At 36.6% G+C, this 17,719-nt stretch overlaps 7 protein-coding genes and 13 long non-coding RNA genes across 20 annotated transcripts; 10 read left to right on the top strand and 10 right to left on the bottom strand.

The window, feature by feature from the left end:
• The first annotated feature begins 58 nt into the window (after nucleotides 1-58).
• On the top strand, nucleotides 59-728 carry SPOM_SPNCRNA.1536. Its single transcript, NR_150424.1, has one exon. It is a non-coding gene; the product is annotated as a non-coding RNA, possible alternative UTR (long non-coding RNA).
• Nucleotides 312-2,344, bottom strand: SPOM_SPNCRNA.5733. Its single transcript, NR_195084.1, has one exon. It is a non-coding gene; the product is annotated as a non-coding RNA (long non-coding RNA).
• On the top strand, nucleotides 748-2,700 carry mmb1 (mitochondrial microtubule binder Mmb1). The gene has a single exon (NM_001021987.3). The coding sequence runs from the start codon at nucleotides 845-847 to the stop codon at nucleotides 2,348-2,350; it is 1,506 nt and encodes a 501-aa protein (NP_596075.3). The 5' UTR covers nucleotides 748-844; the 3' UTR covers nucleotides 2,351-2,700.
• SPOM_SPNCRNA.5732 lies at nucleotides 2,489-2,779 on the bottom strand. Its single transcript, NR_195083.1, has one exon. It is a non-coding gene; the product is annotated as a non-coding RNA (long non-coding RNA).
• Nucleotides 2,780-2,952: 173 nt separating this feature from the next.
• On the top strand, nucleotides 2,953-4,207 carry btb2 (BTB/POZ family ubiquitin-type ligase substrate adaptor Btb2). Its single transcript, NM_001021986.3, has 2 exons — nucleotides 2,953-3,080; nucleotides 3,283-4,207. Exons 1-2 carry the CDS (start codon nucleotides 3,018-3,020, stop codon nucleotides 4,072-4,074), a joined length of 855 nt encoding a protein of 284 aa, NP_596074.1. The 5' UTR covers nucleotides 2,953-3,017; the 3' UTR covers nucleotides 4,075-4,207.
• On the bottom strand, nucleotides 3,384-3,607 carry SPOM_SPNCRNA.5731. Its single transcript, NR_195082.1, has one exon. It is a non-coding gene; the product is annotated as a non-coding RNA (long non-coding RNA).
• Nucleotides 4,208-4,367: 160 nt separating the features above from the next.
• mis3 (rRNA-processing protein Mis3) lies at nucleotides 4,368-5,487 on the bottom strand. The gene has a single exon (NM_001021985.3). It carries the CDS (start codon nucleotides 5,416-5,418, stop codon nucleotides 4,435-4,437), a length of 984 nt encoding a protein of 327 aa, NP_596073.1. The 5' UTR covers nucleotides 5,419-5,487; the 3' UTR covers nucleotides 4,368-4,434.
• SPOM_SPNCRNA.5730 lies at nucleotides 4,770-5,232 on the top strand. Its single transcript, NR_195081.1, has one exon. It is a non-coding gene; the product is annotated as a non-coding RNA (long non-coding RNA).
• A 32-nt stretch (nucleotides 5,488-5,519) lies between the features above and the next one.
• On the bottom strand, nucleotides 5,520-6,284 carry SPOM_SPNCRNA.1535. The gene has a single exon (NR_150423.1). It is a non-coding gene; the product is annotated as a non-coding RNA (long non-coding RNA).
• mtg1 (GTPase Mtg1) lies at nucleotides 5,657-6,801 on the top strand (the record flags this gene model as incomplete). Its single annotated transcript, NM_001021984.3, has 2 exons — nucleotides 5,657-6,275; nucleotides 6,367-6,801. 2 exons carry the CDS (start codon nucleotides 5,657-5,659, stop codon nucleotides 6,732-6,734), a joined length of 987 nt encoding a protein of 328 aa, NP_596072.1. The 3' UTR covers nucleotides 6,735-6,801.
• SPOM_SPNCRNA.5729 lies at nucleotides 6,516-6,731 on the bottom strand. The gene has a single exon (NR_195080.1). It is a non-coding gene; the product is annotated as a non-coding RNA (long non-coding RNA).
• Nucleotides 6,735-9,104, bottom strand: SPOM_SPBC25B2.03 (zf-C3HC4 type zinc finger; the record flags this gene model as incomplete). Its single annotated transcript, NM_001021983.3, has 2 exons — nucleotides 6,735-8,675; nucleotides 8,955-9,104. The coding sequence occupies 2 exons, from the start codon at nucleotides 9,102-9,104 to the stop codon at nucleotides 7,161-7,163; spliced, it is 1,665 nt and encodes a 554-aa protein (NP_596071.1). The 3' UTR covers nucleotides 6,735-7,160.
• A 187-nt stretch (nucleotides 9,105-9,291) lies between these two features.
• Nucleotides 9,292-10,598, top strand: SPOM_SPNCRNA.1533. Its single transcript, NR_150421.1, has one exon. It is a non-coding gene; the product is annotated as a non-coding RNA (long non-coding RNA).
• Nucleotides 9,549-10,230, bottom strand: SPOM_SPNCRNA.1534. The gene has a single exon (NR_150422.1). It is a non-coding gene; the product is annotated as a non-coding RNA, possible alternative UTR (long non-coding RNA).
• On the bottom strand, nucleotides 10,526-14,224 carry SPOM_SPNCRNA.5728. The gene has a single exon (NR_195079.1). It is a non-coding gene; the product is annotated as a non-coding RNA (long non-coding RNA).
• On the top strand, nucleotides 10,902-14,983 carry mam1 (M-factor transmembrane transporter Mam1). Its single transcript, NM_001021982.4, has one exon. It carries the CDS (start codon nucleotides 10,953-10,955, stop codon nucleotides 14,961-14,963), a length of 4,011 nt encoding a protein of 1,336 aa, NP_001018819.2. The 5' UTR covers nucleotides 10,902-10,952; the 3' UTR covers nucleotides 14,964-14,983.
• hbs1 (translation release factor complex GTPase subunit) lies at nucleotides 14,936-17,043 on the bottom strand. The gene is made up of 3 exons (NM_001355780.2): nucleotides 16,885-17,043; nucleotides 16,777-16,830; nucleotides 14,936-16,733 (listed from the first exon to the last, which is right to left on the bottom strand). Exons 1-3 carry the CDS (start codon nucleotides 16,922-16,924, stop codon nucleotides 15,049-15,051), a joined length of 1,779 nt encoding a protein of 592 aa, NP_001342767.1. The 5' UTR covers nucleotides 16,925-17,043; the 3' UTR covers nucleotides 14,936-15,048.
• Nucleotides 15,033-15,641, top strand: SPOM_SPNCRNA.5727. The gene has a single exon (NR_195078.1). It is a non-coding gene; the product is annotated as a non-coding RNA (long non-coding RNA).
• Nucleotides 15,814-16,954, top strand: SPOM_SPNCRNA.5726. The gene has a single exon (NR_195077.1). It is a non-coding gene; the product is annotated as a non-coding RNA (long non-coding RNA).
• Nucleotides 17,044-17,188: 145 nt separating the features above from the next.
• On the top strand, nucleotides 17,189-17,522 carry SPOM_SPNCRNA.5725. The gene has a single exon (NR_195076.1). It is a non-coding gene; the product is annotated as a non-coding RNA (long non-coding RNA).
• The last annotated feature ends 197 nt before the right edge of the window (nucleotides 17,523-17,719 follow it).

Here is a 17,719-nt window from a genome sequence, read left to right as displayed (position 1 = left end):
TGTATATATACGTCCATATCTGGTAACATTTGCAAACCGTCTTTGATGTCAATTTAATAAGGAACCGAAGGTAACTTGCACACCTTGAGCAGTGACTGGGAGTAACACTCTCCTTGACATTCCCTCGGTACATAGGAGACGAATGAACCGAATGAACAAATAAACTAGATAGTTGCCCAAAAATGCACACAAAGCATTATCACTTTTATTAATTCAAATAACGACATACCAAAGTCGTAAAAGTTGGTAACAAACTCTTCAAATGATATTTCTACTATAACATTTTTCGTAGTACTTACCACTACGGGAGATTTGTAGAATCGGTATGATGCTGTGGAAGAAGAGTTATAGCGGGTTTCCTCAATGTGTACATGTTATTCTCATTGTACACTTGCATCTTAATTTTCACATTGCTCTCTCCCATCAATGATTTGCTTTGGAAAAACAACGGGAACAGAAATCTGGGAGGGAACGGAAAAGTATATTCATAGCAATCACAATTTAACGATAATTATTATGGTCAAATGAATACATATATTGAAAAGAATCGGTCAGCTGGATAGAAAATATGTAAACAGTGCAGCACTTATGAAGGTAATTTTATTTGTTTGCATCAGGTAGCAAGAGTTTTACGGGGATTAATAGAATTCGTTATATATACACTAACAATATAGGACGTAGTTTGTTATTGCTACCTAGTGTTGGGCGATACCAGCTAACGGTGTAGTGTATTTGGCTTTCTCTTTTGTGCATTCAGGGTTGTTGATTGCGAGTCTTATTCAATTTTATTCTGCCAATGCCGGGTTCACCAAGCCAAGAGCCTTTGGCAGAGGCCGAGTCTAATATGCTTCAAAGACTGGAGCAACTACAAATGCAAACATCGAATATTCTCAAGGAACTGCATTCTACGTCGATTTTCACGGATTCTACCACCTCACAACTTCATAATGGAGGTGAGAACTCTGTAATGGATACTGAGGAATCCTCGGCTATTGATAAATTAAGTGCCTCTTTACAGCAAGTAAACATTTCTTCACCATCAGTTCCTACCTCTCAATCTCGGGTTACCCAAGGCCAGTCATTAGGAAATACCCAAATATCTAATCCTACTTCAAAGACTAATAATGTACGAGCCAAAGCTCGGAATATTCGTAATCCCTCTCAACGTCTTCGACCCTCGACTAGTTTGGCCAGGTTATCAAATAACGCACCTCGCATTCCCAAAGAGGCATCACTACATGAGAATTCAATTTCTTCCAAGGAATCTCCTTCTGTAACGACCTCTAAACATGTCGCTACTATTACAAAACCTTCAACGTCGTCTATCGCCCGAATGTCCTCAAATGCTAGAATTGCTGCTATTCCGAGAGCGAAATCTTCAATGGCAGTTCGTTCACCATCACGCCTTGGTAATGGCCCGAATGTGCGCTCACCAAAGGTCGGCTTCAATGCAAAGTCGGATGATAGCCCCGTCGTCAAATCTCCTGGCTCTAACGACAAGCCTTCAGCTTCTCCTCGAATTTCTGTTCGTTCTCTCGGAAATTCTTCTGTCGTTCGTCCACCCACAAGGACTTCCACCACCCGTCCATTATCTAGAGTTAACGTAACAAATGCTTCCGGAAGTATCTCAAAGAATTCTACTAGTCCTTCCAAAGTAAAAGTCAACGCATCGACCAAGATCGTGCGTCCTGTAAGTGCAGCTCAGACTGTCCGACCGGGATCCAGAATCTTCAGAGAAAACTCTGCGTCCAATACTCAAAGACCCAACGTCTCTGCCACTTCTAACTCAACTGTTCGGGTAGCTTCTTCATTAGCTGTACGACCTGTTTCACGTAACGCGCAGGCGCGTACTCCCTCAAGATTAGAACAGAGAGAAGTTAATGTGAAAAATTCATCAGCTAAAATCGTTCGTCCAGGTACTTCTTTAGGTGTTCGTTCACCTTCTCGCATTCAATCCACTCTCTCTTCGAGGACAACTACAGGCAATGTTCGTACTAAAGCGGCTAATATCGTTCGTCCTTCTTCATCAATCAACCGTCGCCCTCCTTCGTCAATAAATCAACGCCCTCCTTCAAACTTGCGCATTTTGGCTCCATCTCGCTCGCGTGCAACAATTCATGAGAGACCAAGCAGTTCAATTTTACACAGGCATGCCCATTCACTAACTTCTTCATCCTTTTCCACTAAAACATTGGCTACAACCAAAGAAATTCAGAATTCGCCTACTTTGGTAGAGTCTTCGACAGTCGTTCATCATGATCCTTCTTATCTTCAAAACCAAACTTCCGAAATTAACGATACTAATCACTCTTCTCATTCGTCACCTTTGGACCTTAACAGAATGATATAAAAGTTGAGTGAGCTGCTGTAATTTGATGGCTTCTGTTCCATTTACACTTATTATTCTGCATAATTTATATCACATGTAGATGTTTTATCATAAGGATATTATTATTAAAAATAAGACAAACCATACGGGAAGAATTGGATGTTACGATTTGATATATTACTTTGTATTACTTAAGATCAGCTAATTAATAGCTTTTAAGCTGAAATTATGTTGCATAGGTTTATTCAGTTGAAAGCTTCACGACTGACTTGATGATAGTCGAGAAGTTTAGAGGGATGCGCTCTGTGTTAAAATTCAGCATGCAGCAACATCAGCATACAACCGATATGTAATAAATTAACATTAACAAACTGGCATTGTTTTCGTGCTCTATCAACTATCAGCAGTAAGTAATTGAAGACATTATGAAGTAAATGAGATTGCTGCATTACTAATTCATTTAGCAAAAAATTAAGTAAATAGAAGGGTTAATTTGTGCAACTTGTACGGTATATTTTGGATAGCGCAATTACGTTACGATTCATAACTGCAAGAATATCGAGCTACTCCAGTGCGCTTTCCTTAGGAAACCAAAACAATATTTTAGTACCTTTTTTTTAAATATTACTGACGAGTTTCATTCTGATTTCTTTTTATTACTCCTAACGGATGTGGCTTTAATACAATCATGTCAATGAACAGCTCAACGGAAATTTCTCAAGAGCCCTCTATAATGAAACCGGTATCTTCAGTAAGTATTTTTGCTATTTGAACTTCTGCGTACCTTGAGTCTCAGTTCTTGTATGAACTTTACTCTCAAATTAATGGTTGTTTGCGTAGTTAATTATTTTGGATTTATTGTTAAATCGTTCATGTTTTGTTTAACGATTTCCAAACAAAAAAAGTCTGAATATTTTACCTCTCCTTCAAAGAGTTTGTCTAACCCTAGCTAGATTTCAAGTTTCGTATTTAATGCAGGATTTTTACAGGGAACTTTCTCTGACACTACTCTCATTATAAAAGGTGAAACATATCATTTGCATGCCCTTTTTCTTGGCAGATCACCTGTTCTTCTACAAAAGCTTATTGAAAATAATCCCAAAGGTGATGTACATTATACCATAGAAGTAGAGACAGAGGATCCCTATGTTACTAAGGAATCCTGTTTGTTTGTGCTTTCTACATTGTATTGCGATTCCCCAAGAATCCCTGCTGAGGTGAATGTTTGTTCTGTTTTAGCGGTTAGTGATCTTCTTGGGTTAGACACGTTGGCTTTCGAAGCATCCTCACTCATAGAAAAGTCGATTAGGCCAGAAACTATGGAATCTGTGATAAGATTTCTTGACCCTAACTTTGAAGGTCTTGAGCGTCTTAAGATGGGCATGTATCCAAGATTCACTTCTGGACTTTTCAACAAGGCTATTCAGGTAATGTATAATACTCTCGTAAGCAATTGGAATACTGAATACGCTCGTTTACTCTGTAATCTTCCTTTTGAAGTTATAAAGGATTTGCTTGAAAGTGACAAGTTAACAGTGGGCGCTAGCAGTATGGCCAGGTACAAACTTGCAAATGAAATTGTTAAGATGCGAGCTTCATTTCGAAAACAAAATCACATCGAAGGAAAAGGCGATGAAAGTGTTGTATTAGCTTTTGATGAAGGAAGTCGCGGTATTCAACTTGTTCACATAGCTCCAGGTGCTGAATCAAGACGAAAAATATGGAAGGCGACTTCTGTTAGATAAAAAACTGTTATGCGTTGAGCTTCCCTTATTCAAAAAATAAAAAAAGCGAAAACACTCAAATTGATATATGAACAATAAATGTTCTTTTAATTTTAATTACTGTAATAAGAATAAAAGAATAAGCTTGAGTTGCAATTGTACTGTAACGTATTTGTTGTTTATTATATATAGCTTGAAAGCCTAAAAACTACGGAGTTTGAACAAATTAGAATTCTTGTAAATAAGTTACTACTCGCATTCCAACAATGCAACCAAGCATACCAAGAAGCATGAAGGAACGATAGCAAACTAAATATATTCTGCAAAAACAAATATTATTTTCCAATACTAAACCAATCCAATATAAACCCGGTACTCGTTCTAATCCCTTTTACGCTTTTTAGAGGACTCTTCAGGAGGAATAAAAGCCTTCATTCTTTCTTTCTCTTTCTCTTTCTTCTTTTCTTTCTGTTGTTCCTTTTTTTCCGCACGTTTTTTCCTTTCCTTTTCCTCCTTCTTCAAGAAATATTCACCACTTTCAATCTCAAGGTCAAGTTTACTAGGAGGTTGAGCAGGAGGAAAGGGAGTGTACTCTTTAGTCTCCCTGATTTTCGCAGGTTTACGACGAGCAACATTACGCTTCTTAAATTGAGGTAAAAATCTATCCCAGGATTCGTTAGCCAGAGTTGGATCTTTCGCCAACTCTCGCTTTATCATCAATTCTTTAATATGATAAATGGGATGAATATTATGCATACAATCTTCGACGATTCGACGAACTTCTTTTAAACCTTTGTATCCTCCCATAACGGCGACAGTTGTTCCTTGCACCAAAATGTAGCATTGTGTTAATAATTCCAATGCCTTCAAAGTTTGACCGTTAGTACCGATTAACCGTTGGCGACGTTTGACAAACCGTTCTTTATTGCGAAGAATATTTCCTATTTTAATAATGTCACATGCAACGCCGTCCTGCATAATCTTGACTGCCTGAGGAAATGGAACGCTTCTCGCAAGCAACTTAATTAAATCCCTAGCATCTAAAATGGAATATGGATCAAATGTTTTTCTTGTAGTTTTTACAGTCATACTTCCTTCAACCAAATCGAGAACACATGTAATGCCAAACTTATCCAATGCTCTAGTGACATGTGGCCAAACTTCACGCAAATATTTTTCTCTATACTTTGGAAACAAAGTAGCGAAGCTTGATTCTTCTAAAAATGATTCTTTACTATCATCTTTAGTAAAGGGTTCAATTTTCCAATGGTCGATATCATCAGTATCCCATGGCTTGTCCCGTCTATATCGCTTATTTTTATTCACAATAACATTATTTTCAGTAGAACTTTCTACTTCAGTCATTTTTTGATGAAATATTTAATTACTGGGACTGAATTAAAGAAGTTCTTAATTTTTAATGTGAGTTGAAGTGGGAAACTTTTTTAAACACTACCACCTAAGAATACTTGTCTCAACAAAATGACTTAACTTTTTTTATTTCACCTAAAAAGCTTATGAGATTATAACCATTAATTTTGGATAGCTTAAAGATTTTTAAAACTAAAACATTCACCAGCTATAGCGGCAAACCGATAATTCCATGGCCTTTGTAGCAAGACAAACATTTGAATATCAGATGCCTTCAACTTGGTATCCTGGTCATATGAATAAGACTCTTAAGAGATTAAAAAACTTAACATCTTCAAATGATATATTTGTTGAAGTGAGAGACGCGAGAATTCCTTTAACATCAAGAAATTACGTTATGGAAGACTTTCTTAATAAAAAGAACAGGATAATTGTCTACAACAAATGTGATTTAGCTGACACATTTCATACCAAGGCAAAAGTATCAAAACACCGAATTCAGAATCTTGCACAACAATTTCAAAATGTTGAATGTTGGTTCAAAGAAACTTCAACGCCAGAAAAATCTGCTTTTATCACTCCTTACGTTTCCAAAGCCCCCTATTTTGCTAAGGAACTCCTAAGACTAATTCGGACGTTGGTTGATCAAGCGTCCGCTAACGGGAGAGTCTATGTCTATTTTGTAGGTATGCCTAATACTGGCAAAAGTAGCATATTAAACTCTTTAAGAAATGTAGCTTTACGGAAATCGAAATCTGCTATAGTTGGGAATTATCCTGGTGTTACAAAGCGAATAAGCGAAATTGTCCGATTGTTTAATGATATGGATGTTTATATGTTGGATACTCCAGGTAAATGCTATTGAGTTTGAGTTTAATTTTCAATTTTTTACAAGTTTGAAAGGCTTTTAATATTATCGAAAGTATCTACTAACTGCTTTAGGAATTATGACACCTTCTATAACTAAGCCGGAAGATATGTTAAAGCTATCTTTAGTAGGATGTGTCAAAGAAGGAATTGTGCATCCTGTGACAGTTGTTGACTACTTGCTTTTTCATTTAAATAGAATTGACCCTAGTCTTTATTCCAAGTGGTCATTACCGACAAATGATGTGGATGAATTTTTACAAAACACTGCCTACAAAGCTCGTAAACTAACTAAGGGTGGCTTCGACGAGAATTTTGTTTCTAACTATGTAATTCAACAATATCGCATTGGGAGACTTGGTCGTTTCCAGTTGGATACTATTGATAAAAATGAATTGCTAATACGTTTACATAATGAGCAAAATAAGAAGAACGCCAAATAATTCTGCAACAATAATAAAAATCAAATAAAATTGATAACGCTAAATCAAATACTAAACCAAATAATTATGATGCATCAAGAACTAGTAAAGCTTTCATCAATAATTTAAATAATCGGAACCCAAACCCATTTCGGTTTAAACAAACCAACCAAAAATAATAGAATTACACACATACAGTAGATTCACATCGCCTCTGATTGCCTAACTACTTTCTGTAAAAATATAAGCTCACTTCCAAAACAATCAGTTTTTTTAAAAAAAAAAGGTTTTGAATATCTTTTCTAAGACAAGCATTAAACCAAAAATATATTTAAAAATTCATGACTTCTCAAATAATTTAGAAATTAGGGGCATTAAAAAAAGAAACAAGTAAACGACAACAAAAACTTCAACTGCCTTTTGACTAAAACTAATAAGTCATAACACTTAATGACCTCTTTCGAGTTCATTGCTTTTAAGCTGATGCTCATAAACAGAAGGAAATGAGCTTTGCGTTTTGTTTGTAGCCGTAACACCATCATCACTGACACTGAGAGCCGGAGAGCAAATGTGCGCATTCAAATCGACCGTTTCAGAGCGAGCGAACTGGTCAGCTAAAAAAGGGTTCGTCGAGGCAATGGGGCTATGGATAAGCTCATCTAGGTCTTGCTGCTCGATATATTCATCAACATTATGAACCCGAGTCTCGTCAGCAGCAACAGATGGCGAAGACTCTTGAAAATTGGTTTGTGTCATGGTTTGGTGAACAAACTGCGGTAGAGAATCACTATTCACTTCTTGTGTCTCGTTTTCGTTACCGGTATCAATAGATGATGATGCAGTAATAGCAGATTCAACAGAATCTGGACGATTTATTTCCTCAACTAAAGCAACGTTTGTAGTGTGAGTGGGTTGTGGTTGAACAATTTCTTGCTCATTTGATATATTGGTTGAATCTGGTTGTGATACTTCAGTTGAAGGAAGTGAATTAGTTGAGTCGTTGGATTGGGCATCCAACAAACTCTGTCTAATAGCTTCTGCAAGCATAAGTTGCTCAACATTAGCAAGATAATGTTGACGACGACTGGATAAAGTACGTCTCGGACCACCATGAGACGTGGGATCATGAGATAGATCAGTATTATGATTTGCATTTGCATTTGCCGGACCTGTTTCCAGCAAATGGGAATTAAGTAAAGTAGCATTAGCAGCTCTTCGCAAGGCACGACGGCGGGCCCTCTCTAACTTGTATTGCCAGTCCGGATGAATGAAATCAGTGCTGACAACATTTTTATCATCATGCGCGAATTTAATATGTTGATTAGGAGGCCACGGAATGTGATGTAGAGGCAGAGAAGACTTCGACAAAGTACCCATCGGAGCTATATTACTAGGTAGAGTATCTGGGTTATTATTAAATGAAAAGGGGGTTAACTTGGGGTTTGGCTTGTATATGACTCCAAACCGCTCAGTCATGCAATATGGGCATTTAGCAGGTTCCGAAATCAGATCAAACTCGTTAGGAGTAGGCTCGTTAGCATGTACAGTAGGTAAATGTGGTTCTGCTCGTCGAATTTCAACAAAGCATTCAGAACAGATGGGTTGAGCACAACAGCGAGTATAGTTAAAATTACTAGGATAATACAAAAAACAAATGGGACATTCCATAGCATTAGCATAGATAGTCGTTATAGCTGTAGTGCGATAATCAGCGGAAATACTACCAGGAGTAGAATTGGATCTATTCCGGGTGAGGAGGTGGTCAGATGAGCCTCGAGAATCACGCTTAAGGGATCTGGTATTTCCAACAGAAAGACTGCGAGATTGACGGATTGCGCAATGAAGGAGTGCCGATTTATGAGGACCAAGGGCTTTTTCGACAACTTCCACGACTTTGTCAGCAGGCCAATCTTTGCTATAGGAGTCCAATCCTTTATAGAAAGGCATAAGCCGACGTTCCAACTAAAACATGTTAGCAAAGAAAACACAAAAACTTTTCAAACAAAACTGAAATAAATTAAGATTTACTAGCATGTAACTTCGATAGTTCATTAGAAAATACAAAATCCAAAAAAAAAAATTTTACTTTTGAAAAAAATGGTTGATTAGAAACAAAAGTAAACACATTTTTTAGAAATTGCATCTTATAGTTCAAAACGTTGATTAAAAACGATTCAAACACTAATTAACTAATGTTCGTTTTCTGCAGTAAAAAAGAAAAAAGGATGAAAAAGATCATACCATTAGCTTTCTGACAATGTTGGTTTTATAAGCCGGAGCGGAGGAATAGACACCTTGGGGGTCAAGAAAGCCTCCATCAACCAGTTGAACCAAATGCTGAATCAATTCTTCATCATTTTCTTGCCTTTCTTTCCCAATTGTATTTCCCATATTGGAAAGGGTAAAAATCAATGATTATTTGGCTAAGAGAAAGTTACTCTGCGAGACTGCAAATTTACAACTAGAGTAAAATACCCGCCACGTCAGACGAGCTTTGCGTAATTATGTACGGCGTCCTGGGATAGTCGCTGTTTGTTAAAAAAAAGGTGATTCGCAACTGATGTATGCAGATGGCGATGAGAAAGTAGAGAGAGGTAGTGAAAAAAGATAATGAAATATAGAGAACTACGTAACGCTCCACAATAGAACAAATACCGTGCACTAAAGTTTCAAGAAATTTCCGCTTCAATAGGAAAGAATAAACAAATTAGAATGGTTTGTTGGTACGGGAGAAAGCCGATTACGAACAGTCAAGGCAATGATTTTGATTGATATGATCAACCAATTTTGATTTTACTAATTCAAAATGAAATCCTATTAATTTCAATCGATAGCTCGCCCCTTTTACTTACAATTTTTTGAAAGATGTTGTTGGGGGATGAAAAGAGGAGAAATCGAAAGCAAACAACTGGCACAATATAGCCGCGAAAAAAAATTTTTTTAATGTAAATATACCGCGTTACTTGACCTTCCTTTATAAGTAAATTTTTAGTCCTGTGATCTTCCGAGGCAGCATGTGCCGTTTGCATAATTTATGACCAAATCCGTTACCCACATATATCATTTGTTTGCCTTGAGCACCCCGGATAAAAGGTTGAAGAGTTGGTTTCCCGATATATGGTCCTTACACTAAAGTAAAGGATGCTCAGTAAGCTTCTCCCGTCTAGACTGGAAATAGCGCAAAAATCATTTGGTATGTATAATCAAATATTACGGAACGGAGTACGACTTAAATTAATTCTATTAACAAATTGAAAGCGCATAGCTCTTTCAGATATGAAAGTGAAGCAGAAGGTGAGCATTATTCGCACTTAGCAACAGAAAATTTGTAACTGACGACCTTGCAAAGGCTTGTAAGGTGAGCTAAGTTCCGCTTCCGTCTACGGTTCTTACCGTTCTTCTCCTCGTTTCCGTGCGATGCGGTACCGTGTAAAGGCATACCCCGTCTTTTTCTATAACTATTTTAACGAAACTTGTTGAAGCTTAATCCTCACGAGTTTTCCGTTTGGGTATTTCGTGTGGTTTCGGATGTTTCAAAAGTTTGGGGTAATCGACATTTGTCCGTTCCCCAGATTTCTGAAGATAATGTTAAGGCTTACCGAATCAATAACCTGACGTGTTCATTCGTACATGTGCCATTGTTGTTGACAAAGAATTAACCCCATTTACAAGTATGGTGCGGACAACCAATTACTATATTTTTACCAAGGTGGTCCTCCAACAAACGAATCCGTTCAACGACTTGGGTCACCTTATATAGGTTGATTTGCAAGAAGTTTTGCTTATTCCATCTTTGGACGGTTGTAGCACATAAGATGTCCATGTTAGTACCCAAATAAAGTATTTTGTTTTAGTTTAGATAATTATATAAAATTAAAACTAACTTATCCAACTTAAGCGTGTCAGCATGCAATCAAGAACTGCTATTATTTATTTACACCTTGACGAGTACACCACTTGTCATTCATTTTCGTAACTTTCGGGAGCTACTTTGAGGTTGTTCCTTTCATTCTTTTTTTTTTATAAATTTAGTTCCTTTGTTATATTTTATTTTATTGTAATCTAACTTCTGCATCTTCTATCAAAGGGATATTTCCCATTGTGCTGAGTACACAATGGGCCTTTGTTAGGTACTCTCCATTGTTGTCCACCATACAAAATGAAGGGCTTGTCCTCTCTTCAGACACCATTCGGTGCGGTTTCTTTGGCAAAGAATCACTCTTTGGATTTTGTTTTTTAATGCACATTCATTCAGATTTATCACTCCCTCAGTTTGAACACGCATCCATTGACCCTCCTTCCTATTCACCACAAAAATCTTCGTTTGAAGAAAAGAAACACAACTTTAGTATCACCAATAAATCTTTAGAAACACTTCGAAGTCAAGAATCTCCTTGTTCGACTACATTTCCTGTTTCAGATCGTAAAGATGCATTGTTGAATATTCCTACTGTTGTTGATGATGAATTTCAACATACCGAGGAGCTTGCAGGCGTCTCTTCGTGGTCTGATTTTTTTTATTTATTTCATTTTTCTGATATTCCTTTAATTTTTGGCACTCTCATCTTTACTTGTCTTTCTGCTGCCTTAGAGCCTTTGATGACTTGGACGACCGGCAAGGTGTTTGACGCTCTCTCACAGTATGCAACCTCGCAAATTACACTGGGCAAAATGATCTCTCTTATTAACTTTAATTCTCTATTAATCACGATATTTGGTCTTGCTTCTTGCGTATTTAGTTTTGGTGTTCGCTTTCTATGGCAATATTTGAGTGCTATTGCTGGAAAGAGAGCTCGATCATTATGTTTTCACGTTTTATCAAGCAAATCCTCAACTTTCTACTCTTTAACGGAAAGCAAAAGTGGGCTAGTCAATTCAGTCGATCGATGCATACAATTTTACGAAAAGTCAATTAGTCTTCCCATGTTTCATATTGCGGAAAACCTAGCTATTTCTTTATCTTGTCTTATCATTTCTTTTCGCTATAGCTGGTCTCTTACATTGGTTGTTTTAGCATCCTATCCTATCATTATTCTAGTAGTTGGATTCATCAATTCTTTTTTATCCTCAGCTTATGAAAAAGACAGGAAGTCTTCAGAAAAGGCTGCTTCCATCTTAGAAAAATCTATATCTGCGATCCAAACAGTTATCTTTCACTCTATGCAGGACACTGAGTATAGATACTTTGCAGATGCCTGCAGTACTAGTAGTAAATCTTTTTTGAGATTCTCTTTCTTAGATGCATTTCAAGGAGGAGTTTCACAATTTTTTCTTTACTCTGTCTTTTTTCAAGGTCTTTGGTTTGGCAATCATTTGGCCACAACGAAAAGGGTAAATGTGGGGCAAGTCGTTACTGTTTTTGGCTCTTGTTTATCAGTGGCTTCCTCATTACAGCAAATTTTACCAGCTATACCAGATTTGATTAAAGGAAAATTTAGCTCTCATTTTATTAAAACATTATGTGAAAGCCATGATCCTATAGAGGCTGCGAAGCGTTCAGCGGCTAAAATAAAAAGCATATCGTTTGAACGAGGTTTTCGCTTTGATAATGTCTCCTTTGCATATCCTTCTCGAGATGAGAACTTGTTTAGTTTAATTAACGTGTCTGTGTTCATACCTTTTGGAGAGTTGGTACATATTATTGGTCCAAGTGGCTCTGGTAAGAGTACCTTTATCAGTCTTTTGTTGCGTTACTTTTCTCCAACTTACGGAAATATATATTTGGATGACTTTCCTTTGGAAGAAATAGATGAACATGTCCTTGGCTCTACTATTACACTGGTGTGTCAGCAACCTGTCATTTTTGACATGACTATACGTGAGAACATTATTATGAGGAATGAAAATGCTAGCGAGTCAGATTTTGAAGAAGTTTGCAGATTGGCACTTGTTGACGAATTTGCTCTTACATTTGATCAAAGCTATGATACACCTTGTAAGGAAGCTTCGCTTAGTGGAGGTCAACAGCAAAGAATCGCATTAGCTAGAGCTTTGCTTCGTGACACGGAGATTTTAATACTTGATGAGCCAACTAGCGCTCTTGATCCAATCACTAAAAATCTCGTCATGGATGCTATTCGAGCTCATCGCAAGGGAAAAACTACATTAGTAATTACTCACGATATGTCTCAAATTAACAACGATGAATTGGTTTTGGTGATAGATAAGGGTCATTTAATACAGAGATGCGCTAGGAAGGAATTGGTGTTGTTTGAGGATTTTGAAAACAATGTATCAATCGATGAAAAGGTTTTGAAGGAAGAAGCTGATAATCCGTTTATTTTACCAAATGAGGAATCACTGCTTGAAAAGTATTGGATTAATTACAATGAAAGTTTTTCGCAGTTATCCAGAGAGTCATTATTCACCAGTTTAGAATCTCCATTCACCGATATAGAATCTCCTACAATTGTGTCGCGAAGAAAAATTGTTGAGCAAAGGAAGTTGCGTATGGAAAAAGAATCCTTTCAAGAAACGAATGTAGACCAAACTTTCCATTTATTTGATGACAAAGAGCATGCATGTTCGTTAACATTAATCTTTAAGAGTATTTGGAAAGTCAAAAAGCTAAGGTGGTTTTTTCTTCTTGGTTTGCTCACGTCTTTGATACAAGGTGCTAGTGTTCCTATATTTGCTTACGTTATTTCAAAGTGCTTAAATTTGTTTATGCAAATTGATCCATCGATTGGAGTAGCATTTTGGTCTTCAATGGTTTTGGTCGTTGCTGCTGGATCGGGGGCTTCCTATTTTTTTAGTCATTATATTTTTTCAATATCTGCTAAAATTTGGTGTGATCACTACCGGTTATTAGCTGTTAAAGTACTTTTCACTCAGGATCAAGCTTGGTTCGATCAAATCGAAAATTATCCACTCGTGTTATCTAAAATACTTGTTAACAATATCAGTGATATGCGAAACATGATTAGTTCTCTCATTGAGGAGGTTTTTATTGCATTTACTATGGCGATTATTGGAATAGCATGGTCTTTCGCAACTGGCTGGAGATTGGCTGCTGTACTGGTTGCAGTAAGCCCAATTTTATGTCTGACTTCCAGAATGTTTTCATATATATATGTCAGCACTGAGCGGATGTGTCAAGATGTTGTAATATCGACTACCTCTATCCTTCATAAAACGATCGTCAATTTGGATACAATTAAAGGATATTCGGTGCTATCTTTTTTTCGAGAAAATCATAAAAATTCTTTGCGCAAAAGCTGGGAAGCTTTCAAAAGGCGAGCCTTTTGGACTAGTCTTGGGTTTGCTATTAACAACTCTCTTTTGTATTTTGTCAGAGCTCTTCTCTTTTATTGTTCTTCCATATTTATATCCAAAGAATTTTATACTGTTGAACAAATGGTCCAGGTGCTGTCTTTGGCTACTTTTACATTGTTGATGGCTTCTACTTGCATCATGTCTTTGCCCAATGTATCAGCTAGCCGAATCGCGACTAGTAGAGTTCTGAAACTCAGTTCATTGAAGCCAGGAAATCTTCATAAAAGTGGATATCTAAAATTTCCTCTTGTAGGAAAAATAGAATTCGATGGAGTATCGTTTGCATACCCAGACTCCGAGCGTAACCACTTAGCGCTGAATAATGTATCATTGTCTATTGAAGCTAGAGAAAAGGTTGCAATTGTTGGAATTTCTGGATCTGGAAAATCTACTTTGGTAGAACTATTGAGAAAGACTTACCCTTCAGAGGATATTTACATTGATGGGTATCCGCTAACTAACATCGATACTAATTGGTTGCTTAAAAAGGTTGCCATTGTAGATCAAAAACCTCATCTTCTAGGTTCTACAATTTTGGAGAGTTTGCTATATGGTGTTGACAGAGATATTAATTCTGTTATGGATGCACTTGACAAAACTTACATGACTGAGGTAATACAAAACCTTCCTAACGGCTTAGATACTCCTTTGCTTGAATTTAGCAAAAATTTTTCCGGTGGTCAGATCCAACGCCTTGCGTTTGCAAGAGCTCTTCTACGGAACCCCAGACTTTTAATATTGGATGAATGTACGTCTGCTTTAGATAGCAAGTCAAGCCTTCTTCTAGAAAAAACAATTCAAAACTTGAGTTGTACAGTTTTGATAATTACACACCAACCCTCATTAATGAAATTGGCAGACAGGATCATTGTAATGGATTCTGGAATTGTCAAGGAATCTGGCAGTTTCGATGAACTAATGAATCGACATACACATTTTTGGAAATTAATACACCGCGGTGAATGGATTGAGTGATGATGAATTTTAAGTTAATAATTTATTTAATGAAATAATAATAGTATTCTGTCTAATAGTTTTGAAGTGCATAATTTCATCGACTTTAACATAATTCTTTAACAATGCCAGCAGCTACCGTATCACCACTTCTTCTTAGAATAAATCTTCCCAAAGCAGGGCATTCTTCTGCTAGACATAAAGGAAATAATCCATCCAAAAAACTTATACGAACTAATGCGCGCTTCCTGCTTGCTATATGCCTCGAACGTTTATTGTTAACTGTAACAATTTTTAAAGATACCGAAGTCACAGTCCTACCTAAATGAAGGACAAGGGTAGAACCTGATAAAATTGGACCGTGAATATCAAATGTCTGGATTTCAGCAACAAATGATCTTACCCTACGAACAGGATTTTCATAGTTTGATAGTATATCCCCAGGACGAAGTTGATTAACTTCAATGTCAGCCAACTGTAATGTAACTGTATCACCAGCAACAGCCCAAGTCGAAGAAGGATCACTATTACGAATCACATTTTTTACATATGCGTCTTCCTGAGAAGAAACATCATACAAAACTTGATTGACCTGAACATTACCTGCTTCGACCCTCCCGGTAACTGTAACACTACGTGGAGAACGATAAACATCATCGATACTTAGTCTCAACGGTTTCCGATATGGCTTTTCAGGGGGAACCAGCTGATCTAAGGCGCTCAAAAGAGTGGGACCCTTATACCATTTGTAAAGATCAGATGAGTCTTTTTGGATAAGGTTAGTTCCCGAAATCGCAGATATAGGTACAAAATGTACATTACTGGTTTTAAATCCAACCATTTTGATCAAAAAATCAGAAACTATGTTTTTTATTTCTTGGAAACGGTCCTCCGACCAAGACATAAGGTCCAATTTGTTGACACTAACAACTATTTCCGAGATTCCAAGGGCTCGCAACAGATAGGCGTGCTCCCTTGTTTGTCCATTTTCCAAAAAACCACGCTCAAAATTGTTTTGAGAGGAGTCGACAACTAACACAGCAAAATCAGCTGAAGATGCGCCGGCTATCATCCCTGAAATGAAATCCCGGTGACCTGGCGCATCACCAATTTCATAAATTTTTTTATCACTCTCGAAAGTGGTGGAAGCAACATCCATTGTAACACCTCGTGCTCGTTCTTCCTCGGTTGTATCCAACAACCAAGCATACGAAAAGCTACCTTTTCCTGAATTGGCAGCCTCGTTGTGCAACTTTTGCATTGACCGACTATTGATTTCTCCTAACTCAAACATTATTCTCCCAAGCATAGTACTCTTTCCCGAATCAACATGTCCTGTAACAACTAAGTGAACCACGGGTTTAGGATTGGATTGTTCAAATATTTCGGGAACAGATACTAGATCCGTCGGGTTTTGCTTTTTAATTTTCTTTTTCTCCGGTTGGTTATCGCTTTCGGAGGAATTTTTCATCTTTACTTCACCGTTCGTCTGAAATGCTGGTTCATCATTTTTGTTTAGGCTTAAATTTTTAATACCATTAGAAGATTCATCCAATGGATCTTTGGCATCCGCTAAAGCTTCTTTCGATTTGTTCTGTTTTTTTTCTTTTTGGGAATCAGTATTCTGTTTTTCTTTAGCTCCAGCTTTGGAACTAGCCTTTTGCAAAAGATAGTTGACTGATTTCTCTACGTCAAAGTAATAGTACCAAACTGTATCGGCAATTTCTTTTTCTGAAATAGGAACACCTAATAATGTCTCCCTTACTGTGGCTACAGCAGACCTGAATTCCTCTAGATATTGTTCGTTAATATTTTTAAGAAATCATTTACTAACCTTCCTGCTCTTCAGTCAATTCTTCCTCTCCTGGCTCCTCGTCGAGTTCATAATCTAGAAAGACGTTAAAAAAAAATACAAACTATTACAATATCAAATGGTACGAACCATCAAGATCAAGATTTTTTACATCACGATGCCTCGACATATTTTGAATTTGTTATTTTTGCCAAAAGTCAGAAACCAATAAATACTTCTTGTTTTAAAAAAAATGGTTTCTATTGATAAATAATAAATATATGTATAATATTTAAGTTGGCATTTGACACTTTGCTCTAGAGTAAATTCTTGGAAATATTCATACATCATCAGCAGCTTTAGCGAATTTTAGCAATGTCGCTATACTGAATTGAGTGCTGCAACAAGAGTTGTTAAAAATTCTCAACTGTAACAACTGAGTGTTTTAGGGTGGATGCCTTTTATTAAGCCGGACCGGACCCATTCTATTCATTATATAGTAAATTTCTCTCATTGTCTTCAAATGTTTTATGAACTATTGAATTCGGATGAGTAAGAGTAGGGAAAACATAAGTCTGTTTGTAGTGTCAAGTATCAAAAGTTGTTAAACATTAAATTCAAAAATTTTGGCGTTCATGTAACAAAATGAAATATTTAACTTTTTAATGACTAAAAAATGATTTACTTAAGTTTTCTAAACTATGCCAATATTAAAGTTAACAGAATCGTCAAATTTTCAGGAAATTTTAGTATGCCATACTCTCGTTAGATATGTTTGCAGCAATATTTAATTAATTATTTTCCTTTTTTTTATCTTTAAATACTGCTCATAGATATTAACAAAAAATGTTTATTTACAAATATGCTAGAATTTGTAAATAGAAAAAAAAGCTAAAATAGCTAATAATTTTAAAAAATTATTTAGTAGTTCGATTTTCAAAGAATTCTTTCATTAATTATTTGTTTTTACTTCTTAACTGCTCAT

This window comes from Schizosaccharomyces pombe (genome assembly GCF_000002945.2).
Source record: "Schizosaccharomyces pombe strain 972h- genome assembly, chromosome: II".
Taxonomy (NCBI): Eukaryota; Fungi; Ascomycota; class Schizosaccharomycetes; order Schizosaccharomycetales; family Schizosaccharomycetaceae; genus Schizosaccharomyces; species Schizosaccharomyces pombe.
The sequence above is the reverse complement of the archived record's forward strand: the minus strand, read 5'-3'. Positions and strand labels throughout refer to the sequence as shown.